This window comes from Furipterus horrens, unplaced genomic scaffold (genome assembly GCF_987537825.1).
Source record: "Furipterus horrens unplaced genomic scaffold, mFurHor1.1.pri manual_scaffold_13, whole genome shotgun sequence".
In the NCBI taxonomy this organism is placed as follows: Eukaryota; Metazoa; Chordata; class Mammalia; order Chiroptera; family Furipteridae; genus Furipterus; species Furipterus horrens.
This window is the reverse complement of record NW_028327183.1, coordinates 51,721,575-51,747,638: the sequence shown is the minus strand read 5'-3', so window position 1 is coordinate 51,747,638 and position 26,064 is coordinate 51,721,575. Positions and strand designations below refer to the sequence as shown.

Here is a 26,064-nt window from a genome sequence, read left to right as displayed (position 1 = left end):
TGAGCGAAGCTTCATTTGCACTTACAACCGCCTGAGCTCCGCCTCCTGTCCGATCAGCGGGGCATTAGACTCTCACAGGAGCACGAACCCTACTGTGAACTGCGCACGAGGGACCTAGGTCGCGCGCTCCCTACGAGGATCTAACGCCCGGTGACCTGAGGTGCAGCCGAGGCGGCGATGCTGGCGCCGGGGAGCGGCTGCAAACACAGATGATCCTCAGCAGAGAGGTCGGACTGCACGGAGACCATAACCCATCAAGGGCTTGCAGACTCGTATCAAAACCTTATCAGTGAGGGGCACGTGACAATTACGCTGTATCTGGTGGCGGAATATAAAGCCCTCCCCCACCCCCAGACAGTGGAGAAATCGTCTTCCTTGAAATCAGTACTTGGTGTCAAAGAAGTTGGGGGCCTCTGTTACAGAGAAAAGAAAGAGAATTCAGTATTTTTGTCCCGTGCGCATGATTGACATTTTTTTTTCCTCCTGTACAGTTCAAGAAACATTTTCAATCACACAACTTGTTACTAGCATGTGTGAACTGGTTCACATCACTGTCATATTTGGGAAAAGGGTTAAGTGCTGTTCTTTCTTAAAAGAGCAGCAGGATTGCAGGTTATTTCCACACGTCCCTGGGGCCCTTGCTGGGGCTTTGGAAAGGGACCCAGCGCGGGAGGGGCCCTGAGGGTGGAGGTCTATGATCTTAAAGTTGGCGAATTCGCTGCTGTGCTGAGGGCCAGCCTCTGGGGTCCCTGCTGAAAGGGGTGAGATATCTCTGCACATGTCCTGTTTTGGGGGGTCTGCGTGCCCTTGCTGCCCACAGACCCTCAGATGCTTGAGAGGACCATGTGTAGCCCATGTCCCCAAAACCCTCAGAGCAAAGGGCTTTAATGCTTAGCTTTCCCCAGGGTTCCACCCTCCACGGGAGTCGGGTTTAAATTCCTTCCCCTCTTTCATCAATTGGTGCTCTAACTAAAATTTCAACTCAGCCTTTCCCAGAACTTTCAGGTGTTCCTGTTGGAGGGTTCCCTTAAGTCACCAGGACCAGCTCTGAACACAATGACCCCTGGGTGACCTCCTTCTCAACTGAAACATCATCTACAAGACGATCACTTTCAGATCCACATCTGAACAAGCCTCTCAAACCACTGGGGGCCTCGGTATAGGTACCTGCATGGTCGGGTTAGGGGAGATGAGGCAGGGTGATTTCTCAGCACCCACCGCATCCCATGGCCTGTGGAGCCCAAGTTCCCCCTCCAGGCCTGGCCAGGGTCTGTCACCCATGGCTTCCTGTTGGGGTGGTCTGGGCCCCATCACACAGCTGTGCACTTCCCTCCCTGACACGGGGACCGGGACCCACTCTGTGCTGTGAGAAGCAGACATGGTGCCCCTGCTGCTGCTGCTGCCTCTGCTGTGGGGAGGTGAGTGGACCATGAGAGGGTGGCTGGGCAGGTGGGGGAGGGACAGGAGCTGATGGTCAGTGTCTGTGTCCCCCCAGGGTCCCTGCAGCAGCAGCGAGGGTATGAGATCCGAGTGCAGGAGGGTCTGTGTGTCCATGTGCCCTGCTCCTTCTCCTACTCTTGGAGTTTGTGGTCTCCCTCTAGCCAACGCTACGCCTACTGGTACCGGCGTGGGTACTCCATACATGACTGGGAGATTGTGGCCACAAATGACCCAAAGGGAAAAGTGAAGGAAGACACCAAGGCTAGATTCCTCCTTGCGGATACCAAGACCAATAACTGTTCCCTGAGCATCAGAGACACCAGGAAGAACGACGCAGGAACCTACATCTTCCATCTGGGGAGAGGAAATGATGTGAAATACACTTACCAGGATAAGGGGCTGAATTTGCATGTGACAGGTACACCATGGTCCCAGGAGAGGACGCTGAGGTATGGGACCCTGCTTAGAAATAGAACAGGATGCTGGGACACAACTTGATTCAGGTCTTGGGGACAGGGTGGTTGAAAGAGACACAGGAACCAGGGTGAGCTCAGGTCCTGAGGCCCGGGTCTCAGGCAGGGTCACAGTCAGGCTCCCCCTTCCAACCTCAGGTCCCACACACCCCCTCTCTCCTCCGCAGACCTCACACAGAAACCTGACATCCTCATTCCGGAGCCCCTGGAGTCCGGCCGCCGCACGCAGCTGACCTGCAGCCTGCCAGGGTCCTGCGAAGGGGGACGTCCTCTCAGCTTCTCCTGGGTGGGGGATGCTCTGCGCTCTCTGAATTCCAAGACCCTTTATTTCCCCGTGCTCACCTTCACCCCGAGGTCCCAGGACCATGGAACCAAAATCACCTGTCTGGTGAAGCTTGCAGGATCTGGGCTGACCACGCAAAAAACCATCTGGCTCAATGTCTTCTGTGAGTTTTGAAGGGATGGCTGGTTCCCTGGGGGCAGTGGCTTTCCCTGTGTGTGTGTGAGTGTTGTCTGCACAGGAGGCTGAGCTCCCTGAGAACACCCATGCACGGATCTGAGTGCAGGCGGGGAGGGGGCCAGAGGACAGCTATCCCTCCTTCTTGGTTCCCACTGCTCCTCCTTGGGTTGGGATGACTTCCCTCAGCTCCTCCCCTCTGAAGCCGGGTCATGTCTTTCTGTCCCAGACGCCCCACAGAAACTCACCATAGGCATGTCCTTCAGAAATGTCACAGGTAAGAAAGAACCTCAATCTCTGGGGCTGGAATCTGAACCCTGGGACACCACCTAGTTCGAGGTGGGGTGGGAACAGACTACAAATACAATCAGATACAGGAGAGGCAAGGATGAAAATCAATACTCTTCCTATTCCCTTACTTCTTGTGTGCGGGCACCTGCTCCTGTGTTTTCTCTTCTCTCTTCTCTCTCTCTCTCTCTCTCTCTCCCTGCACTTCTCTCCCCCAGCCCTCAAGATCCTGCAAACCACATCCCTTCCCATCCTGGAGGGCGAGGCGCTGCGGCTGCTCTGTGTGGCTGACAGCAACCCCCCTGCAGTGCTGAGCTGGTTCCGGGGTCCCCCAGCCCTGAACGCCACCCCCATCTCCAGCACCGCGATCCTGGAGCTGCCTCACGTGGGCTCGGGGGACGAAGGAGAGCTCACCTGCCGCGCTCGGCACCCGCTGGGCTCCCAAAGTGTCTCTGTAAACCTCTCTGTGGTCTGTGAGTGTGGGGACCCCTGGGGGCAGGTGTCCTGGGTCCCGGCAGGCAGGGGCTCCGCTGACCTTCTCCTTGCTCCCCGCAGACCCCCCACAGCTGCTGGGACCCGCCTGCTCCTGGGAGGAGGACGAGGGTCTGCGCTGCAACTGCTCCTCCCGAGCCCAGCCGGGCCCCTCGCTGCGCTGGCGGCTGGGGGAGGGGCTGCTGGAGGGGACCCCCAGCGACGGCTCCTACACGGTCACTTCCCGCTCAGCCGGGCCCTGGGTCCACAGCGCCCTGAGCCTCCGCACGGGGCTCGGCGCCGGCCTCCGACTCAGCTGCGAGGCCGGGAACGTCCACGGGGCTCAGAGCGCCTCTGTCCTGCTGCTGTCGCCGCTGCCAGGTCGGGGCCTGCTGGGGACAGAGGCTTAGGGAGAGAGGGTGGGATCAGAGAGGAGCTGGTACCGGGGAGAGGGGCTGCGGCGGGAAGGACATGATTGCTATGATGAGACCCTCCATTTAGTTTCGGAACAGCACCTACAACCAGTTCTGCAAGGAGGTGGGAAGACAAGACATTGAGTACCATGAGTGCGTGGGCTCACGCCCCTTTTCTCTGCAGGGCAGTCGGCATCCGTGTCGGGAGCGGTTCCTGCGGCTCTTGGAGGTGCTGGTGCCCTGGCCCTGCTGTCGCTGTGTCTGTGTCTCATGTCCTTTCGCATGTGAGCCTGCGTCCCGGGACGTACAGGGAGCTGTGTTCTAGGGGGTAAAGGTGGAGGCCCCTGAATCTAGAAAGGCAGAACTGAGGACATACAAAGGAATCTCTTTTGGGGGCAGGATGAGGAAGCAGCTTTACTGAAACAAAACTCTGGTAGACATAAAGTGTACAATTCAATAACTTTTAGTTTAGTCACAGAGTTCTGCACCTACCATCACAATCAATTTTTAGATATTTTCATTAGCACAAAATGAAAAAAAAATCACTTGTCATTTTGCCTTCATCCTTCCTCCAGCCCCAGGCAGCCACTAATGTATTTCCTGTGTCTCTAGATTTGCCTATTCTTGACATTTCATATAAATAGAATCCTATGTACATTGTCTTTTGTGAATGACTCTTCTTTTCACATAGCATAATTTTTTCAAGGTTCATATGTCATTATTTTATTCCTTTTTATTCCCAAATAAGATTCCATGGTATGGATGGGGCACATTTTGTCTGTCTCTTCATTCATAGGAGGACACTTGGGTTGATTCTACTTTGGGGTGGTCCTCAACAACACTGTTATGATCACTCGTGAATCAGTTTCTCCCTGTATAGGGGCCTATCGTGATGTAAGTTTAGTGTTGGCCAAAAATCTAGTCATCCAGGGGACGGAGCACTCACTTGCATGTCAGGAGGTTCTCTGAGTCTCGTTCCAGGGTTTGGATGCTCAGTTTTGTTACCAGGGAGTGGGGGAAGCCTGCCCTCCTGAGACTGAGCCACTGTGGCTTCTGGCTTCTTCCCTTAGAGTGAAAGCCCACAGGAAGCAAGCAGCCGGGAGACCAAAGGGAATGAACGATGAAGGCCCTGTCATGGCTGGAGCCACCTGGGTGAGTGATGAGGATGTCTTCTCCTGCAATGTAGGGAGGGGTCCTGGGCATATTTATTCAGCGAGTCCAGACTGTGCTTCCCAGCATTTCCCTAATCTCACTCTGTGGTCAGCTGGACAGACAGCTGGGAGTTGACTTTTCCTTCATCTCCTGCAGCCCAGGGTCAGCCTCCTGCCCCAGCCCTGCTCGCCACTGAGCCTGCCTCACCTCTATGTCAGGGACAGGCTGCCAGAATGGTCTCTCCAAAACTATTACTCTCTACTCCAGGCATGTTACTTCAGCTCTCCTAACCTCAGTTTCCCTATCTGTAAATGGAAATAATAATAAGAGTATCATTTATACTTGGTGTCTGTGAGGATGAAATGTGAGTAGTGATCTCTCGATATGGTCTAATCATTTGTGGTATTACAATATTTTTAAGTGATGAGCCAATCATTGCGTTCATGAGAAGTGCGTGTGGAGTAAGAGGATCAATGAAGAACTTCCATCAGTCTGATTTCCCCTTGTCTGTTTATTCTTCTCTGACTCTCTTCTCTCCCCTTTACTCAGGGTTCCCAGCAAAATCCCTGGCCAGACAGACCCCCAGACCAACTGTCATTGCCACAGGATGGCTCTCTAGCGAGAGAGGAGCAGGACGTCCAGTACGTGAACTTCACTTTTCACGAGAGGAAGCCGCCGGAGCCTCAGGACAAGGAGGCCACCAGCACCTGCGTGTACTCAGAGATCAAGAAGACCAGCAAATGAGGCATCACTCAGATCTCGGTTTTGGATGGAGACATCACAACCCCTCTGGGGGAAAGCAGTCAGGGACTAATTGGTGAAGCATGAGGAGACCTTGTGAGATATTCACATTAATCACTGGAAGAGCGTCAGCACGCAGAGCAGGAAGAAGAAAGGTAACAAGATTGGAGACACTTGGGCTCAAGTGCAGGCTTCAGCACTTCTTAAAGCATTGTCATCAAATTCACTTCACTTTTCTGTTTCTCAATTTCCCATTCTTAAACACAAATTATACATCCGACTCTAAGTGGCTGTGAATATTAAAGAAATTAAGAACCAAGACAGGACCAGGGCTTGCCTGTCTCTTTTTTTGACCAGAGAAGTCCTGGTGTGAAGTTCTCCTTCAGCCAGGTGTGGCCAACCATAATAAACATGGTGACAAATTGATGGTGTCATTTCCATCCCAGAACTCTTCACAGGGAAATATATGCCCATCAGTCTGGCGTTCAGTTTATGATACAGTATCTTATAGTTTCTCTGGAGCCATCTCTCCTCACTGGGACCTGTCCATTCTCCCAGCAACTCCAGACTCTCGACCCCTTCCCCATCCCATTAACGTTCCCACTGGGATCTTTCCAACAGCCTGTCGCCTGTGAACAAGAGCTGACTGGGTACTTCATCACCGAAAAGGGTTTTTTTCAGAGAAAACAAAAGGCTGTAAGACAGTCAATGCAGCTTCAGTGACCCACGTGCATACTCTAGGCAAGAAAGCAGCAAGAAGTCCTTTTTATGGAGCGGAAGAGGAAGTTCAGGGGAGGGGCTGTTATGACCATAGAGCTCTGCTGTGACCATAGAGCATTTCCGGTAGGGCTGTCAGCACTACAGACGGTGTGACAGCGCCCCCCACAGGCCTCCCGATTCCTGGCTGGGTTAGTCCTCCGTGGTAAAACGGAACACGCCAGAGGCCTGACGCTGCCTCTCCTACACAAACCCCTTACAGACTCCCTGGCCTGAGACAATACATCACAGGCATCTTCTCCTGGCACCTCTGTCCTCACCAGCCTTGTCCTCAGGGCCTTTGTTCTTTAATCTTCTATGGTGATTCCTACAAAAATGTTAGCAATTTGAGGTCCCCCTCCTGGAGGCCACACCACCTTGCTTTCATCTGACCTACACCAACCTGTCCTTCAAACCTGAGTTCTTGGACAGACTTGGGTTGAGAGGGTGAACTGAAAACTCATACTCTCAACCTCTATATAGTTGATATAATTTACTATTTAAAGAAATCTCCACAACGAAATCAGCCTAAAATTCAAGAGCAGTAGTATAGCCTAAGTTGCTATCAATAACCACTTTTGATTGTGAAAACATCAGTCCCCCTTATCTTTGGAAGAGATGTTCCAATACCCACAGTGTGTACTTGAAACCGCAGATAGTACAGAATCTGATACACGCATGATTTTTTCTACACACATCTCTGATAAAGTTTAATTTATATATTAGGCACAATTAGGGATTAACAGTAATGACTAATAACAAAAGAGAAGAATTATAACAATATACTGTGATGAAGGTTTTGTGAATGTGGTCTCTCCATCTCTCAAAATATCTTCTTGTCCTTTACTTATCATTCTTCCTGTGCTGCTGCTGTAAGATGTCACAATGCCTCTGTGATGAGATGTAGGCAGGTGAATGTTACAGGCATTGTGACATAACACGAGGCTACTATAAAGGTGACTTGAAAAAAAAAAAAAACAAGTGACTTGAACACAAGTGCCCAGATACTGCCACAGTCCAACTGATAACCTAGTCAGCTTAAGTGACTAACAAGTGGGCAGTGTATACAGAATGGAGACACTGGTCAAAGGGTTCATGTTGGCAGGACAGACAGAGGCATAAAGGATTCATCATACTTTTCAGCTCATGGAGAAATTTAAAACACGAGTAATTAAGTTCTGGAAACTTCCATTTAGTACATACAGACTGTGGTTGAACACAGTTAACTGAAACCATGGAAAACACAACTGCAGAGAAGAGGAGATGACGCTACTAAATCCGTTTTTTTCAAAGTTTCTAAGGGTTGTTGCTGAAGTGTGTCCTATAATCATAATAAAAACCACAAGAGCTGGTCCAGCCACAAAATTGACTGCAGTGGGGGAAATGTCTGTGCTGTGGGCACAAGTAGTATGGGCCTAGGTGAGTGCCCCAGTGACACAAAACAAGCACCCATACATAATGACTTATTTCCTGAACTTTTGAAAGTTTTCTTGAGGAAAGAAGTGGACAATTACAGCATGATAGTTGGATGACTTTGGTTTCCACAATCACTATACCAACCCCATTTTTAGGGGGATAAAAAGTTGAATACTGACTTTTGTTTTGGTAATAAATGGTTAAGTCATCTGCTCAAAGACTTCTGGCCAAGATGGAGGCCTAAACAGACACACTGCAGCTCCCTCCACAACTGAGAAGGAATACAACTACCTCAAAATGAAAGAAAACCAGAAGTTCTAAGAAAATTGAGCTGCACGGAAGTCCAACAAACAAAGATATAAAGAAGAAATACTCATTCAGACACGCAGGAGGGGCAGAGCCGAGGTGAAGAGGATGTGGTGTGGTGGTGGTAGCAGTGGTACAGCAGCAGGACGGCAGAAAGCACAGTCAAACATTTAAAAATGTCGGGAGGAACACCTGGGGAACATTGCCAGCACCAGACCAGACCACACAGCTCACGATCCCAGTGCAAGGGAAAATCAAGCCTCATTGCTTCTGACTGTGCAAACCAGCAGGGATTGGGGCGGAGGAAGAAACTTTCAGTCTTTCAGCAGAGTCCACTTGTTTGGAGGGCCCTTGTGGTCCTGGATAATCTGCAGACCCACCCAATCTGGGAGTGACAAACAGGGTAATGGCTGGAGGGGTGCTAGTCCCATGTAAAGGTGGGCAAGGTGCCTGGAAGGGGGCTGGTGCTGAATTGGGTGCCTTGTTCTCTCTCTGACCCCTCCCCCACATACAGCACCACAGCCTGTACTGACGAATACCTAAGGCTCTGCCCCTTACAATGTAACAGGTGTGACAGCTCTACTTAAGACACAGAGGCAAACAAACACAGGAGCCTGTCAAGATTAGGGGACAGAGAAGTGTGGTTCAAAAAGGTGAATAGATCAAAGTTCCAGTGGGGGAACTAAGCGACAAGGAGATAGCCAGCCTAACAGATGAGGAAATAGCCAACCTAACAGATTCAGAGTTCAAAACACTGGTGATAAAGATGCTCACAGGCTTGACAGATATGTTTGAGTATGGCAAATGCATAAGAGAAGAAGTGAAGGCTATGCTAAATTAAACGAAGAAAAATCCACACAAAACCAATGGTGAAGGAAAAAAAAACTGGGATTCAAATCAATGATTTGGAAAATAAGGAATAAAAAAACAGTCAACCAGTACAGAATGAGGAAACAAGAATTGAAAAAAAGTGATGAGAGGCTTAGGAGCCTCTGAGACAACTTTAAACATGCCAACATTCAAATCATAGGGATGCCAGAAGGAGAATAGGAAGAGCAAAAAATTGAAAGCTTATGTGAAAAAATAATGAAGGAAAACTTACCAAATTTGGTGAAGGAAATAGACATAGAAGCCCAGAAAGCACAAGAGTCCCAAACAAGATGGACCCAAAGAGGACCACACAAGACACATCATAATTAAAATGCCAACTGTGAAGATAAAGAGAGAATCTTAAAAGCAGCAAGAGAAAAGCAGAGAGTTACCTACAAAGGGGTACCCATAAAACTATCAGCTGATTTCTCAAAGGAAACTTTTCAGGCAAGAAGGGACTGGCAAGAAGTGATGAAAAGCAAGGACCTACCACCAAGATTACTCTATCCAGCAAAGCTATCAGTTAGGATCGTAGGGCGGGTGAAGTTCTTCCTAGACAAGGTGAAGGTAAAAGACTTTATTATCACCAAGCCATTATTGTATGAAATGTTAAAGCGACTTACTTAAGGAAAAGACAATCAAAACTATGAACACTAAAATGACAAGAAACTCACAACTATCAACAACTGAAACTAAAAAATAAAAACAAAATCCAACTAAGCAAACCAGAATAGGAAGAGAATCATAGGTATAAGGATCATTTGGAGGGTTATCAGCTGGGAGGGGGAAGGGGGCAAAAATGAGGAAATGATGCAGGGATTAATCCATAATTGATTGGTACAAAATAGACAGGGAGAAGTTAAGAATAGTATAGGAAGAGCTCTGGTACTGTGGCTCAGTGGACTGAGCATCGGCCTGAGATCCACATGTCGCTGGTTCGATTCCCAGTCAGGGCCCATGATTAGGTTGCATGTCAGGTCCCAAGTTGGGGGCGCGAGTGAGAGGCAACCACACAGTGATGTTTCTCTCCCTCTCTTTCTCCTTTCCCTTCTCTCTAAAAATAAAATAAACAAATAAATAAATAAATACTTTTTTTTTTTAAGGAATAGTACAGGAAAGGGTGAAGCCAAAGAACTTATATTCATGAGCCATGGACATGAACTAAGGGGGTGGCATTGCTGGAGGGAAGGGGGCTTTTGGGTAAAGTCCAAAGGAGAAAAAAATTGCGACTACTGTAACACATAATTAATAAAGTATAATTTAAAAAAGGACCCCTGGCTGGTTTGGCTCAGTGGATTGAGCGTCGGCCTGCGAGCTAAGTGTCGCTGGTTCGATCTTCCAGTCAGGGCACATCAGAGAAGGAAAACTCTGACTCCAAAAAACCTCCGCTGCCTTGCGGCATACCTCTTCAGGGGAAAGGCTAAGGGAGTAAACCCCGACAGAAAATCCGGAGCCGGAGTCCCTAAGGCGGTTTGACGTTGTAGTCAACACCGGCAACTCCTGCGGCGCACCTGAAGCCAAGCTGTATTGACTCCGTCTTTCCCTTGGACCCTTCAGCTGCGAAGAGAGGGGGGGTCTGCTGCATGGGCAACAGCAGACCCTCCATATTACCCTGCCCAGGCTCTGTAGCTTCAGCTTCACTGGAGAGGACACTCCAGCGTCATCGCAAGATGTCGATTCAACACGGGAGGAGACAGATACCGTGTCACTCCCGAGTCGGACTGCACAGCCATTCTCGGCGGTGCAGATAGACTCTTAAGAAGCTACACCATCGTCTCTCGAGACGGACGGCTGCCGACGACGAATTTAAAAAAGGAACAACATAAAAATTGACTTTCCTGTTGTATTTACTGTCTGTGGGAGTGCGTAATGGGGGACACAGACAATAATATGTCATTACTGTGTGTGGTGCCGGATGGGTGCTGGGAATATCAGGGAATCACTTCTCAAAGCACGATTTTGTTCTGGCCAGTGCGGCTCCACTGGTTGAGCATCGTCCCATACACCGATAGGTTGTGGTTTTCATTCCTAGTAAAGGCACATATCTAGGCTGTGGGTTTGATACCCGGTTGGGGCACATGTGGGTGGCAGATAATCCATGTTTCTCTCTCACATTGATGCCTTTCTGTCTCCCCTTCTCTGTCCCTTCCCCTCTCTCTCTGTCCCTTCTTCTCTCTCTAAATTCAATATATAAAAATAAATAAATAATAAAGAATATGAGTGTCTGATGACCATGTTGTGTATTTGAATCTAATACAAAATAACATTCAATGTAAACTGTAATCCTTTTGTCTGCAGGATTTCGGTTGGCTCCTCAGTGCATGAACGGTTTCAGGAGCCCCCAGGTCAGACTCCTACCAGGAAGGAAACATGGTGCAGGAGGCCTCTGGTAAAAATAGTGATGGGGGATGTGTAGTAATAAACAGCCTCACAGTTTACTCATCCAAGATTAGCATTAGTAATTTTTTAAGATTTATTTTTATTGTATTTTCTTCCATTACTATTTATCTCCCTTATACCCCCCTCCCCTTGCAGTCACCACACTGTTATCCATGTCCTTGAGCTTATTTTCCTATTGTCTCAATCCCTCCACCCCTAACCACCGCCCCCCAGAGCTGCCACCTGCTCTCCGTCTGTGAGTCTGTCTGTATTTCGCTTCTTAATTCAGTTTGTTCATTAGATTCCACATCTGAGTGAAGTCATATGGTCTTTGTCTTCCTCTGACTGGCTTATTTCCCTTAGCATAAAATTCTCCAGGTCCGTCCATGCTGTCACAAAGGGTAATATTTCTTCTTTTTTACAGCCTAGTAGTATTCCATTGTGTAAACATCCCATAGCTGTTCTGTCCACTCACCTACTGAAGGACATTTGGGCTGCTCCCAATCTTGATAGTTGTAAATAATGCTGCAATGAACATAGGGGTGCTTATAGTCTCTTTTTTATTATTTTATTTACTGATGTTTAGAAAGAGAGAGAAAGGGAGACAGAAACATCAACGTGAGAGAGAAACATTGTTTGATTGCCTACTGTACACCCTGCAACCGGAGACCTGGCCTGAACCCAGACATGTATCCTGACCGTAATTGAACCAGCAACCACATGCTTTGCAGGATGACACCTAACCCCCTGAGCCACACCGGCCAGGGCAGGATGCTTATATTTTTGAATTACTGTTTTGGATTTCTTCGTATAAATTCCCAGAAGTAGTAACGTGGAGTCATATGACAGATTTGTTCTTACTTTTATAGGTATTTCCATACTGCTTTCCTCAATGTCTGCACCAGTCTGCATTCCGGCCAAAAGTGCACTAGGGTTCCCCTTTCTCCACATCCTCGCCAACACCTGTTGTTTTTTGACTTATTGCTGGTAGCCATTCTGACCAGGGTGAGGTGGTATCTCATTTTGGTTTTAATTTGCATTCCTATGATTCATAACATTGAGCATCTTTTCATATATTTATTGACCATCTTTGAAGAAGCATCTAATCAGGTCCTTTGACCATTTTTTATTGGATTGTTAGTTTTTTGGTGTTGAGTATTGTAAGTTCTATATTCATTTTGGGTAGTAACCCCTTATCAGGTATATCAAAATATATGTTCTTCCATTCAGGGGGTTGTCTTTCTATTTTGTTGATGGTTTCCTTTGCTGCACAAAACCTTTGAAGTTCAATGTAGTCTCCTATTTGTTCATTTTTCTTGTGTTTCCCTTGCCCAAGGAGATACATCAGATAAAATATTGCTACAAGCAATGTTCGAGATTTTACTGCCTGTTTTCTTCTAGGATTTTTATGGTTTAGGGTCTAACATTTAAGTTTTTATTCCACTTTGAATTTAATCTTGTATGTGGTGCAAGAAAGTGTCTGGTTTCATTTTTCTACACATATCTTTCCAATTTCACCAACACCATTTATTGAATAAGCTATCCTCAGCCCATTGTATGGACTTGCTGCCTCTCTCAAATACTAATTGACTATAAAGGTGTGGGTTCATTTCTGAGCTCCTAGTCTGTCCCATTGATCTACGTGTCTGTTTTATGCTAGTACTATGCAGTTCTGATTACAATGGCCTTATAGTATAGTTTGATATAAGGTAGTGTGATTTCTCCAAATATGTTCTTTCTCAGGGTCGCTGTGGCTATGCAGGGCCTTTGGTGGTTCCATATAAGATTTTGAAATATTTTTTCTAATTCTATGAAATACTTCATTGGAATGTTGATAGAATTGCATTGAATTTATAGATGGCTTTGGGTAGCATGGGCATTGTAATGCTGTTAAATATTCCTATCCATGAACATGATATGTACTTCCAATTATTTGTATCATCTTTGATTCTTTCTTCAGTGTGTTATAATTTTCTGAGCACAGGTCTTCTACATCCACGGTAAGATTTATTCCTACGTATTTTATTCTTTTTGGAGCAAGTTTGAATGGGATTGTTTTCTTAATTTCCCTATCTGAGAGTTCATTATGGGATATAAAAATGCAACTGTTCCCTGGATATTAATTTTGTATCCTGCTGCCTGTGACTGGCCCTGGGCAACCTGTTTGGAGCTATCAGCATTGCACAGCACGTGGCGCCCTCTGCTGGTCCTGGGTGCGCGCAGAAGGAACCAAGCTGCACACCAAGGCCAGCTTTTACCAGAACCAGGCCCAGAGGCGGTCAGCTAAAGCCTCAGATCTCCCACAGATGCACCTCTGCCTGCAGGCTTTCTGTTAGACTCAATGACTGAAACAGCCTCCAGCTGTGCTCCTCAGCAGCCTGGGTTAAGCTGCACAGCGTGGGGTGAGAGGAATTCCTGAGGCTGGGCCTATTCCTTTGCCTCAGGCTGATGCCGCAATGAGGTGAATGCTCTGCCTGAGAAAGGTGGCTCCTGCAGTACAGGGAATGAGTCAGCACTGGAATCCTGGCATCTTTAATTCAATTCTCTCCCCAGAGCCACCAACCCCAGACTCTCCTCTTGTGGCTCTAGTCCACTCTGCTCTCCTTCTACTGGAGCCCAGAGTAAGTTGCTGCCAACAAAATTTTGAGTGTTGGCCCCTTAAGAGGGTCTCTGAGTCTTTAGATGTACCTCCTTGCTAGACAGAAACATCACTGCCTTGCACAGCTGGATGTTACTTGGGTTCCTTCCCCAGCTCTGGTGGTCTAGGCTGCGGAGCCCACCTTGGGGTTTAAACCCCACACTTCTCAGGGGGAATTCCCTTCCTACATCGGACCCTAAAATATCCCTCCAGAACTTCAGCTGAAGCTCATTGGAGCCCAGTTTGCCCTCTCGCACCTGCACTTCCTACCAGTCTGTTACAGAAACAGGGGAGTCCAAAAACAAACCCCAGAGTTTGCCACTGGGAGATAGGGAAAAGGAAGCAGCTTTCAGGATGTCCTTGCATGCCTGGGGCTAGTGGCTGGAAACCTTGTTGCACAAAGATCCGCTTTACTTCCAAGGCTCAGGAAGATGGGAGGGGTCTTGGACTGTGGGCTGGTAGGGAAGAAGCAGACAGAGCCTATGTAGGGTTCTGTGAATGGTCAGAACTGTTTGCAACACCCACTGCATGAGAGGATGCAGGGAGGGGGATAAGCAGCTGCAGACATTTTAGCTGGGCTCTGGGGCTGGCTTTCTCTCACTCTCTCTCTGGCCCTGGCTCTGGTGTGCTTCCTCCATGTGGTTATGAGAAGGGGAGGAGATCCATGCGGTTTGCAGGAAGAAGGCAGTTTCCAAGGAGGCCGAGAATCCAGGCGGTCCTGCATTGAGAGCTGGAGGGCACCACAGCACAGAAAGGGCCTCCCCAGTCAGAACTGAGTGATTGGCAGCTGCTGGTAAAGCTGAACTGTGCCTGGGAAGTAGGGAAACAGTGTTTCTGACTTTCCTAAGACTGGCCAGGTCTGGGAGGGGGAGGCAGGGCTTTGTGTAAATAAACAATTCTTTTTCTTTTCACCAAACTCTGGTATTGAGAGTTATAATTCTGGCGGCGGGCAATCGGGCCCCTAACTAAACAGCTCGTGGGTTCTGTTTCAATCAGAGCAGCCCAGGGGTTCTGTTACAAGTCTCCTTGTGGAGAAATGGTTTCTTCTGTTCATCCCTGGTTATATGGCTTCTCATCATCTAGTGCTCAGTTGGTTATTCAGGATGATTGTCCTAAAATTTAGTGTAATTCTAGTTTGGTTTTGGGAGGTTAGTGTAGCTTCCAGTTACTCTTCTGCCATCTTGGATCTGACCAGGGAAATTTTTTTTTATTCTTAGTTGCCTGTGAGTTTTAACATGAAGGCATTTGAAATCACCCACTGCTCCTTGTTTTATCTCATGATTTAATCAGTCAAGGGCAGATCAGGAAGAGAGATGCCCCACTATGTATTTCAGCTGCAGGAATTTAGTGTAAGGAATTGGCTATGCTGGTTTTTGAACACAAATGAGGGAGAAAGGATCTCTGCCTGGAAGACTTGGCCCAGCCTGAGTGTTTTTAGTATATATGTACAATTGAGATAGATTCTTGATACATAACATTCCTGCAGCTTCAAGTCCAACTTAAAGGTTTGTTAGATGTATATATTGTGATGTGCTCATCAGAATGTGTCTTGCTATATACCTGGAACCACATAAAGTTACACACTTGTTTCTTGTGATGAGAACTTTTAACAATTTATTCTCTTAGCAATTTTTAAATATACAACATGGTGTGATTAACTATATTATTATAGTCAATAGTATTAATATCTACTATTATTAACTACAGCCACCATGCTGTGCATGAACTCCTCATGATTTAATTTTCTTATGGCTGTAAGTTTGTACATTTGACTACCCCAAACCTTCTGCCTCTGGCAACTGCTGATCTATTCTCTGCATGTATCAGTTTGATTTTTTAAGAAGTGTTTACCTATAAGTAAACTGATGTGGTATTAGTCTTTGTCTGATTTAGTTCACTTAGCGTAGTGCCCATATGATCCATCATGTTATCAAAAATGGAAGGATTTTCTTTTCTTTTTTTAGGGGAGGTACAAAAATATTCTGTTGTGCACAACCACATATTATTTATCCATTTATTTGAGGATGCACACGTAGGTTGCTTCCACATACTGGCTATTGTAATTAATGCTGCAACAAACACGGGGATGCATTAGTTTTTTTCATGTTAGTGTTTTCATTTCCTCCAAATAAATACCCAGAAGTGAAATTGCTGGATCTTATGGAAGTTCTGTTTTTAACTTTTGAGGAACTGCCATACTGATTTACAAAGTGGCCTCCAATTTAATTTCCACCAACTGTACAAGGGGGTTCTCCTTTCTGAACATTCTTGCCAACACTTACTATTTCTTGAGGTTTGCTAGAACCCTCAGTGATGTGAGTTGTGGGGGCACAACCATGAAATTCTGCTTTCTTTAGACCTTTGCTGGCACAAAACCATCTTCTTTGCACTCCGTGTGGAGTCAGTGGTGAGTGGGGTGTAGAGCTGGTTCCTACTTGTTCACCTGCTCCCTGCAGCAGGGGCAGACCTGTATTTTGTGGAACGTAATATGTATACTAATGTTGAGATCACTGCTTCAAAGAGAAATGCAATATGTGGCACACATAGATTTTTTTGAAGTGAGAAAACACATCCCGTTAAGTCAGTAAAGCTAAAATGCTGAAAACCAAAATATAAGACAATTCAGAACATTACAGACGACTTTCATTAGGAGTAAGGTGTTCCAGTCTGGTCCACCTGCATGACAACACTTCCCTGTGTTTCTAACTAATAGTCTGATTCCCTCTTCATAGGAAAATAATTGTGTCTGATAGTTATAAATATTAATATCATATTAATCATTCCCTTACTAAATATTATATTTATATAATGTAGAGAGTAGAAAAGAATTCAATATTTCCTCCAGCGGAACTGATTGATGTTTCTTTCTCCTGTACAGGATCAAAAACTTTATTTCAGTCACTCAGCTTGTTACAGGAATTTCTGAATTGTTTCACACCATTGTCATATTTGTGAAAACATTTATCAGGTTTCTTTCATTCATAACAGAGCAGTGGGCTTGCAGGTTATTGTCACACATCCCTGGAGCCCTTGCTGGAGCTTTGAAAAGAGACTGAGGATGTGAGGCGCCCTGAGGATAAAGTTCCCTGAGGATTCAGGGGGCAAGTTTCCTGCTGTGCTGAGGGCCAGCCTTTGGGGTTCCTGCCAAAGAGACCATTTGGGGTCTCTGCACACATCTCATTTTGAAGGGGCATTTGTGGTTGATGTCCCACAGACCCTCAGACCCTTCAAGAAAAACACATGTGTATCCCATGTCCCCAAAACCCTCAGGACAGAGGGCTTTAATGTGCAGCTTTCCCATGGGTTTTAACCTCCACTGAAGTTTGGTCTAAATTCCTTCCTCTCCTTCAGCACTTGTGTGGTCTAAGGAAAACTTAACATTATCCTTTTCCAGAATGTTCAGTGATTTCAGCTGGAGGGTGGTAGCCCCCGAGTCACCAAGATCCCTTTGAGTGTAGGAACCAATGGGTTACCTTCTTCTCAACTTAAACATCATCTACAAGGTGATCTCTTTCAGAACCACATCTGGAGAAGCCTCTCAACCTCTGGGCACCTTGGTATATCCACTTGGAGGATCTGACAGAGGGCTGAAGTTCATTTCACAGCACCCACACCACCCCCATGGCCTGTGGAGCCCAAGTTCCCCCTCCAGGCCTGGCCACAGTCGGTCACCCATGGCTTCCTGTTGGGGTGTCCTCGGCCCCACCCCACAGCTGGGCATTTCCCTCCCTGACACGGGGACCGGGACCCACTCTACCTGTCAGATGCAGACATGGTGCTCCTGCTGCTGCTGCCCCTGCTGTGGGGGGGTGAGTGGGCTGAGGACGGGGGGATGGGCAGGTGGGGGAGGGGAAGGGGTTACAGCTGAGCCTCTATGTCCCCCCAGGGTCCCTGCAGGAGCAGAAAGGCTATGAGCTCCGAGTGCAGGAATGGCTTAGGGTGCAGGAGGGCCTGTGCATCCACGTGCCCTGCTCCTTCTCCTACCCGTGGATTCCGTGGTATCCCACTAGCAATCCCTACACCTACTGGTACTGGAGTGGGGACGACACAGATTATGCTGCTCCTGTGGCCACAAACAACCCAAATAAACCAGTGAAGAAAGGGACCCAGAGCCGATTCCTCCTCGCGGACCCCAGGACCAACAACTGTTCCTTGAGCATCAGAGATGCCAGGAGGAATGACACAGGAATCTACGTCTTCCGAGTGGAGAGAGGGATTCATGTGAAATATACTTACCGGGATAAGACGCTGACACTGCAGGTGACAGGTACGCCAGGGTCGCGGGAGGGGACACTGAGACGTGCGAGCCTGTGTTTGAGCAGGAAGAGGACCCTGGGACCCTCCCTGATGCAGGGCTTGGACCCCGGTGCTCAGAAGAGAAATAGGAGCTGAGGTGATCGGGGCCCAATGGAGGCAAATTAAGGTCAGTTGAGGCACCGGGCACAGAAGAAAATATTGGGCCCCTTAACAAAAAGAGAGAAACAGGGAAAATAAAAATACATGTTAACCATATTTTTAAATAAATAAAAAATATTTGCTCCGATGAGCGGTAGCGCGGCCGCACGGGGCCTGTGAACCGTAGTGTATGTATACCATGCAGAGTGGTAATGAAATAAAAAGGTAAGTGAATGTAACGTACTATCAGGCTTTACTGCCAATTGTGAACATGTACGTAATTAAAATTGCACTTACGAAACCAAACTCGGTGTCGTTAGAAAAAAGTTTTAAGTTGGGGTTTTGTGGGGCCTTTCAGAAGTTGGGGCCCAGGGCGCACAGCTGGTGTGCCCGCTGTTAAATCCGCCTCTGGCACCGAGGCCCGGGTCTGTCGCAGAGTCTCAGTCCGGGTCCCTAACTCTGGGCCCCAGCACCTCCCTCTCGCCTCCTCAGACCTGACACAGAAACCAGACATCCACATTCCGGAGCCCCTGGAGTCCGGCCGCCCCACGCAGCTGACCTGCAGCCTGCCAGGGTCCTGCGAAGGGGGACGTCCTCTCAGCTTCTCCTGGGTCGGGGATGCTGTTGGCTCTCTGAATCCCGAGACCCTTCACTCCCCCGTGCTCACCTTCACCCCGAGGCCCAGCAACCACGGCACCAACCTCACCTGTCAGGTGACACTACAAGGGTCTTTGGTTACCACGCAGAGAACCATCCAGCTCAGTGTCTTCTGTGAGTGTTGAGCGGTGGCTGGGTCCCTGGGGACCAGAGGAATCCCTTTCCCAGGGGACATCGGCAAAGTAAAGCTTCACCTCTTCCCCTTACGGAGCTCCTGGCGCAAATGGGAGATGTCCCCTTTACCCTTATCTCACCACGTTTTCCTCCCCAGACGCGCCTCGGTTGACCATCAGCCTTTCCCAGGGAAACTCTACAGGTAGGAACCGTTTTGTCCTCTCTGGGGATGTGAGGGGAGTGGGGTTTCTACCAGCCTAGGGATCTGCCCCCAGGTCTGGGTCTGCCCCCACACCCTCATCAACATCTCACATTTATGGGATTTCGCTTGCTTTTGGCCACTACCTGTTCGTTTCTAAAGTTCTATGTTTAGTTTTCATTGTAATAAAGTGCACATAATACACCACTAACTATCTTCACAATTTAAAAAAAATATTTTATTTATTTATTTTTAGAAAGAGGAGAAGGGAGGGAGAAAGAAAGGGAGAAAAACATCGATGTGTGGTTGCCTCTCGCGTGCCCCCAACTGGGGACCTGGGCTGTAACCGAGGATGAGCCCTGACTGGGAATCAAACCAGCGACCCTTTGGTTTACAGGCCCGCACTCAGTCCACTGAGCCACACCAGTCGGGGCTGTCTTCACCATTTTTTAGGCAACAGTTCAGCAGGGTTAGTACATGTGCGGGGTTGTGCAACCCGTGAGCAGAATTTTTTCCTGTTGCAGAACTGAAACTCCATCCCCAGCAGACATGAACTTCCCACCCCACTCGCCATGTCCAGCCCCTGACAAATGCCTTCCACTTTCTGTCTCTGTGGTGGTGACACTTCCAAGTTCTGCTCCTTCTTTTCCCTGCTCCCTTTCTGAAGTTCCTGTCTGCCCTCACCCCCACTGATACATACCCTTCTTCATCTGCGATCTGGTCATTTTCTCCAGGAGCCTTCAACGTTCCCATTCCCCACGGCCCCACCCTGCACGTGGTTCAATCTCTCTCCACTTTCCGGGACATGCTCCTCACGTCCCACGTCTCCACCTGCGACCCTGCCTCTGACCTGACCAATCCTGATGTCTCCTGGAGCTTTACAGGCAGCTACAGATCTGCACATGTCGGTGCCTCTGGCTGGTGCCTGTCAAGGTCCCTGTGACCACACGTAACTCAGACGTGGTCTGACTCACTCTAGATGACTTCCTTTCTCAGCAGCAGCTTCCCGAGTCCGTGAGTCAGGGAAATGTCACTTCTCAAATTCTTCCCCTTTCTTCTTGCCCTTGGCCCAGCCTCAGTGCCAGTCTTGTCCTCGACCCTGAACCCCATGGCTCAGCCTCCTCCTCAGCCTCCCTGCCTCCAGTCTAATGTCTCAGGCCCAGACCCCACAGCCCAGCAGGATCTCCCTGGACTTGGCACTGATTCTCTGTGTCCCCTGGACAAGCTCCCTACTGCTGTCTAGTGAACCCAGGGCACAGCTTAATGCCCTCAGCCTGGGCTCAAGGCTCCGGAATTTCTGCCTCTGCCTTGTCTCCACCATAGCCATGGCTTTGGTGCTCCTGGGCCTACTGCCAAGATGCAGGTGTAGGTGTAGTGCCCCTCCCTGGCCAGGCTCCAAAATTCTTGACACAGCTCCATCTGAGCTGCCTGCCCACTTCCCATCCAGCCAACCACAGCTCAACCCCTCCTTTCTGGTAGCCTGACCTGACTGCCAGGGTCATTGTCCCTTAACCCACCTTGCTGTGTGTGTGTCCCTCCCCCAGTTCTGAAGACCCTCAGCAACCACACATCACTGCCTGTCCTGGAGGGCCAGTCCCTACGTCTGGTCTGTGTGGCCGACAGCAGCCCCCCTGCCACGCTGAGCTGGTCCCTGGAGGGAAAAACACTGAATCCCTTGCAGCCTTCTGCTCCAGGGGTCTTGGAGCTGCCGCCCATGCGATCTGGAGATGGAGGGGAGTTCACCTGCCGGGCTCAGCACCCGCTGGGCTCCCAGCATGTTTCCTTCAGCCTCTCTGTGCAGAGTGAGTACAGGACAGGTGCTGGGAGCCGGCAGCCATGTCAGGCATTGGGGCTATGGGCAGGACAGGACCGGGGGTCACAATGTCACACCCCCTCTCCTCTTCCCCAGGAAGCCCCCCTCCCTGCAGGTGTGTGACTGAGGAGGAACAGGGCTCCTGGCCCCTGGTGCTCACCCTGGTCAGAGGGGCCCTCATGGGGGCCGGCTTCCTCCTCACCTGCGGCCTCACCTGGCTCTACTACACCAGGTGGGCAGGTCTGTCTCCCTACAGGGACGGTCAGTGACTGGCCCCAGTTCCAGGTGGGGCTGAGCTGTCCCCCTGCCTGGAGCTGAGCTGAGCGAGGCCTGTGTTGGTTCTGCAGGTGTGGAGGCCCCTTAGCAACAAGGCCAACATTTTGACCAATTCTCCTTTCTTGTTAAGACGGCACTGAGGTGAGACACGGGGTCCAGAGAAGCCATCGCGGGACATCAGTGTCACCTTCTCCCTGGAAACTCTTGACTCACCTGTCTCAATAGTACCCTTGGGATTTTAATTTGTGTGACTGAGTGACGGCAAGGACAGTCAATGCCAATGGAAGGAGATTTTATTACTTTCATTTCCATAGAGGAGGCCCCGCCAGGCCAGCAGGGCCCCAGGGGAAGCACCAGGTCTCCTCAGGGAGCAGATGTATGTGGGGGGAAGCCTAGCCAGAGCCTTTGTTGGAGTTTCCAAGGGAAGTCCAAGGTAAGGCAGGGTGACCTGTTTAGGATCAGCTGTATATACACATCTGGTGGGTTTGTTCCTGCGGGTGGTCTCTGTTTCTCTGATCCCAGGTCCTGGGTGATTGAGGGCAGGTTGGTGGCTGGGGAATGTGGGATCAGAATTGGATGGTTTGCCTCTGAGGGTCTGTTCCTGGCAGAGTCCTTCCCTGTCTCTGAGATGTGGTGAGTCCTGGGAGGAGCTGTCTCTCCTTGGCCAGCACGGTTTTACAGACTTGAAAGCATCCTAAGATGCAGAAAATAAACAACAGGTGATACACACTCGCAATGGACCCTTTTTTCTGCCTGTGCCTCTCCCGTTGACTAGTCCTCTCTCTCCCCACTTTGTGCTCCTCTCTCTCCATCCCCTGGCCCAGGAAGGAAATGAACTTGGGCCTTATTCTCCCATTGCCCACAGGTACCTGGTAACACCTGAGTTTCCAGTCTCCCAAACTTCCCTGTCAGTGTAGACACCCACACAGTGTAGAGTGAGGAGCACAGCTCTTCTGTTCTATTCAAAGATGCCTACCTTGTAGTGATTAACATTTAATTACACATAAAAATGTGTTAAGAACTACAACATAGACTTCCGGCCAAGATGGAGGCCTAGACAGACATGCTGCATCTCCCTCCACAACTAAGAAGAAATACAACTGCCTCAAAACTAGAGACAACCAGAAGTTCCAGAAAATTGAGCTGCATGGAAGTCCAACAAACAAAGGTATAAAGAAGAAACAGTCATCCAGGCAGGTAGGAGGGGCGGAGCTAAGGCAGAGAGGATGTAGTGTGGTGGTGGCAGCAGCGGTGGCAAGAGCAGGACAGCAGAAAGCACAGTCACATGTTTTAAAAAGTGGGGAGGTACACCTGGGGAGCACTCTCAGCACCAGACCAGACCGCACAGGTCACAATCCCAGCGCCAGGGAAAATCAAGCCTCATTGCTTCTCACTGTGCACTGGGGGTTGGGGCAGAGGAAGAAACTGTCTGTCTTTCAGCAGAGTCTGCTTCTTTGGATGGTCCCCATGGTCCAGGAACATCCACAGACCCACCAACTCTGGGAGCGGCGGCCAGGGCGACTGCTGGAGGGGCACCAGTCCCATGCGAAGGTAAGAGAGGTGCCTGAAAAAGGGGTGGGTGCTGAGCCGGCAGCATTGTTCCCTCTCTGACCCCGCCCCCACATACAGCACCAAAGCGTGGTGAAACGGGTTGCCTTATACTAATGAACACCTAACGCTTCACCCCTTACAATGTAACAGTTGCAATAACTCTACCTAAGACACAGAGGAAAACAAACACAGAGCTCGTGAAGATGAGGAGACAGAGAAGTATGGCCCAAACAGGGGAACGGATCAAGGTTCCAGTGGGAGAACTAAGCAACAAAGAGATAGCCAACCTAACAAACAAGGATTAAAGCCAAACTAACAGATGCAGAGTTCAGAACGCTGGTGATAAAAATGCTCACAGGCTTGACAGATATGCCTGAGTATGGCAAACGCATAAGGGAAGAAGTGAAGGCTATGCTAAGTTAAACAGAAAAATTCACACAAAACCAATAATGAAGAAAATGAAACCAGGGTTCAAATCAATGATTTGCAACATAGGGAATAAAAAAAAAAACCAGTCTACCAGTACAGAATGAGTCTCTGGGATAACTTTAAACATGCCAACATCTGAACCATTGGGGTACTAGAAGGAGAAGAGGAAGAGGAAGAAATTGAAAGCTTATGTGAAAAAATAATGAAGGAAAACTTCCAAGATTTGCTGAAGGAAATAGACATATAAGTCAAGGAAGCACGGAGAGTCCCAAACAAGCTAGACAGAAAAAGGACCACAACAAGACACATCATAATTAAAATGCCAAACATGAAAGATAAAGAGAGAATCTTAAAAGCAGCAGGAGAAAAGCAGAGTTACCTAGAAAGGAGCTCCCATAAGACTATCAGCTGATTTCTCACAAGAAACTTTGCAGGCAAGAAGGGACTTACAGCCATGATTCCTCTATCCAGCAAAGCTATCATTTAGAATGGAAGGGCAGATGAAGTGCTTCGCAGACAAGGTAAAGCTCAAAAAGTTCATCATCACCAAGCCATTATTATATGAAATGTTAAAGGGACTTATTTAAGGAAAAGAAGATCAAAACTATGAACACTAAAATGACAAGAAACTCACGACTACCAATAACTGAATCTAAAAAATAAAAAAAATTCAACTAAGCAAATCAGAACAGGAACAGAATCATAGGTATAAGAATCATTTGGAGGGTCATCAGCTGGGAGGGGAAGGGGGAGAAATGGGGAAATGGTGTAGGGACTAAGAAACATAATCGGTTGATACAAAATAGACAGGGAGATGTTAAGAATAATATAGGAAAGGGTGAAGCCGAAGAACTTAAATGCATGACCCATGGACACGAACTAAGGGGGTGGGATTGCTGGAGGGAAGAGGGGTACTGGGTGGAGGACAGGAAAGGGGGGAAAATTGGGACTACTGTAACAACATAATCAATAAAATAATCTTAAAAAAAAAGAACTACAACATAAAGATTGACTTTGCTGCCGTATTTAGTGTCTGTGGGAGTTTCTTGAGCACGCTTATGGATTCTGAGAATGACTGTGGTTAAGCTAACGGTTCTGGGCCAAACCTGTAATGAAGTTTGCAATGAATCCATTCCTCTCCCCTAGTGGGTCTCACTGACTCTACATCTAAAATATAAAAAAAACTGAGTGCAGGCCAATTTTAGCCCCTGAAGGACCAACGAATCCACTCCCGCTTTATGAGGACTAGCATCTCTCCCGTTTCAGAGTAGGAAACCGGGATCCAGGAGGGGCTTGTTTCCCGGGGAGAGCGACTCAGGTGAGATGGTACCGTGTCCAGCAGAGGGTGGTCATGGCCTTGGTTTTCCATCCAGGATTTGAATGAGCCAGACCCTTGCTGAGAAGGTGAATTAAAGAGACACCCTTCGGAATAGTCACCTGGATGTAGAGTGCAGCATGTGGGTCACAGACAATAATACGTCATAACTGTGTGTGGTGCCCGGTGGGTGCTGGGAATATCAGGGAATCACTGTTTAAAGTACATGATTCTTGCTCTGGCCAGTGTGGCTCAGTTGGTTGAGCATCATTTCATACACCGAAAGGTTGTGGTTTTCATTTATGGTGAAGGCTCATACCTAGGCTGTGAGTTTGATGCCTGGTTGGGGCACATGTGGATGGCAGCTGATCCGTGTTTCTCCTTCACATCAGTGTTTTTCTGTCTTCCTACCTCCTGTGCCTTCCTCTCTCTCTCTGTCCCTTCTTCTCTCTCTAAATTCAATAAATAAAAATAAGTAAATAATAAAGTATATAATTCTCTGATGACCATGTTATGTACTCAAAACTAATATGAAATAATATTGAATGTAAACTATAAATGAAAGAGAAAACTTAAATTTAAAAAGGAGACACCCCTCTGCCTGCAGGATTTCAGTTGGCTCACCAGCGCATGAACGGTTTCAGGAGCCCCCAGCTCAGACTCCGACCAGGAAGGGAACAGGTGCAGGAGGCCTGTGGTAAAGGCAGTGATGGGGGATGTGTAATGATAAGCAGCCCCACAGTTTATGCATCCAAAATTGGCACAGTAATTTTTCAGATTTATTTTTATAGTATTTTCTTCCATTACTATTTATCTTTCTTACACCCCCCTCCCCTTGCAGTCACCACACTGTCATCCATGTCTGTGAGCCCATTTTCCCAACGGCTCGACCCCTCTACGCTCTAACCACCGCCCCCCAGAGCTGCCACCTGCTCTCCGTCTGTGAGTCTGTCTGTATTTCGATTCTTAGTTCAGTTTGTTCATTAGATTCCACATCTGAGTGAAATCATATGGTGTTTGTCTTTCTCTGACTGGCTTATTTCACTTAGTATAATGTTCTCCAGGTTCATTCTTACTGTCACAAAGGGTAACATTTCTTCTCTTTAACAACCAAGTAGTGTTCCACTGTGTAAATGTCCCATAGCTGTTCTACCCACTTATCTACTGATGGTCACTTGGGCTGCTTCCTAACCTCGGCAGTTGTAAATAATGCTGCAGTTAACACTCAGGTGCTTATATTCTCTCTTTTATGATTTTATATACTTACTTTTAGAGAGAGAGGAGGGGAGGAAGAAAGAAACATCAATACAAGAGGGAAACATTGATTGATTGCCAACTGCACATCCCCAACCAGGGACCCAGCCCGCAACCCAGACATGTGTCCTGATTGTAATCGAACCAGTGACCCCTTGCTTTGCAGGATGATGTTTAACCCACTGAGTGACACCGGCCAGGGCAGAGTGCTTATATTCTTTCAAATTAGTGTTTTCTATTTATTCAGGTAAATTTCCAGAA

The 26,064-nt window shown here is 48.1% G+C and overlaps 2 protein-coding genes across 3 annotated transcripts; both read left to right on the top strand.

Annotated features, from left to right (window-relative positions):
- Positions 1–1,348: 1,348 nt before the first annotated feature.
- Positions 1,349–5,761, top strand: LOC149995248 (sialic acid-binding Ig-like lectin 5). 2 transcript variants are annotated; one of them, XM_090260283.1, is made up of 9 exons: positions 1,349–1,418; positions 1,496–1,858; positions 2,081–2,359; positions 2,600–2,647; positions 2,877–3,131; positions 3,214–3,510; positions 3,727–3,826; positions 4,613–4,694; positions 5,244–5,761. In XM_090260283.1, exons 1-9 carry the CDS (start codon positions 1,379–1,381, stop codon positions 5,436–5,438), a joined length of 1,659 nt encoding a protein of 552 aa, XP_090116409.1. In that variant the 5' UTR covers positions 1,349–1,378; the 3' UTR covers positions 5,439–5,761. The 2 variants fall into 2 exon arrangements, with proteins under 2 accessions (XP_090116409.1, XP_090116411.1); XM_090260285.1 differs by lacking the exon at positions 3,214–3,510.
- An 11,811-nt stretch (positions 5,762–17,572) lies between these two features.
- Positions 17,573–21,823, top strand: LOC149995247 (sialic acid-binding Ig-like lectin 14). Its single transcript, XM_090259157.1, has 7 exons — positions 17,573–17,609; positions 17,687–18,067; positions 18,688–18,966; positions 19,124–19,168; positions 20,710–20,967; positions 21,075–21,210; positions 21,326–21,823. The coding sequence occupies exons 1-7, from the start codon at positions 17,573–17,575 to the stop codon at positions 21,360–21,362; spliced, it is 1,173 nt and encodes a 390-aa protein (XP_090115283.1). The 3' UTR covers positions 21,363–21,823.
- The last annotated feature ends 4,241 nt before the right edge of the window (positions 21,824–26,064 follow it).

What these genes read in the sequence shown, in the direction of transcription:
- LOC149995248 (XM_090260283.1), top strand. Translation starts at nt 1,379, where the DNA reads ATGGTGCCCCTGCTGCTGCTGCTGCCTCTGCTGTGGGGAG. An exon ending in GCTGCTGTCGCCGCTGCCAG is followed by an intron (nt 3,511 to 3,726) that starts GTCGGGGCCTGC and finishes TTTTCTCTGCAG; the next exon opens with GGCAGTCGGCATCCGTGTCG. An exon ending in TCATGGCTGGAGCCACCTGG is followed by an intron (nt 4,695 to 5,243) that starts GTGAGTGATGAG and finishes CCCTTTACTCAG; the next exon opens with GGTTCCCAGCAAAATCCCTG.
- LOC149995247 (XM_090259157.1), top strand. Translation starts at nt 17,573, where the DNA reads ATGGTGCTCCTGCTGCTGCTGCCCCTGCTGTGGGGGG. An exon ending in TTCCCAGGGAAACTCTACAG is followed by an intron (nt 19,169 to 20,709) that starts GTAGGAACCGTT and finishes TCCCTCCCCCAG; the next exon opens with TTCTGAAGACCCTCAGCAAC. An exon ending in ACCTGGCTCTACTACACCAG is followed by an intron (nt 21,211 to 21,325) that starts GTGGGCAGGTCT and finishes TTGGTTCTGCAG; the next exon opens with GTGTGGAGGCCCCTTAGCAA.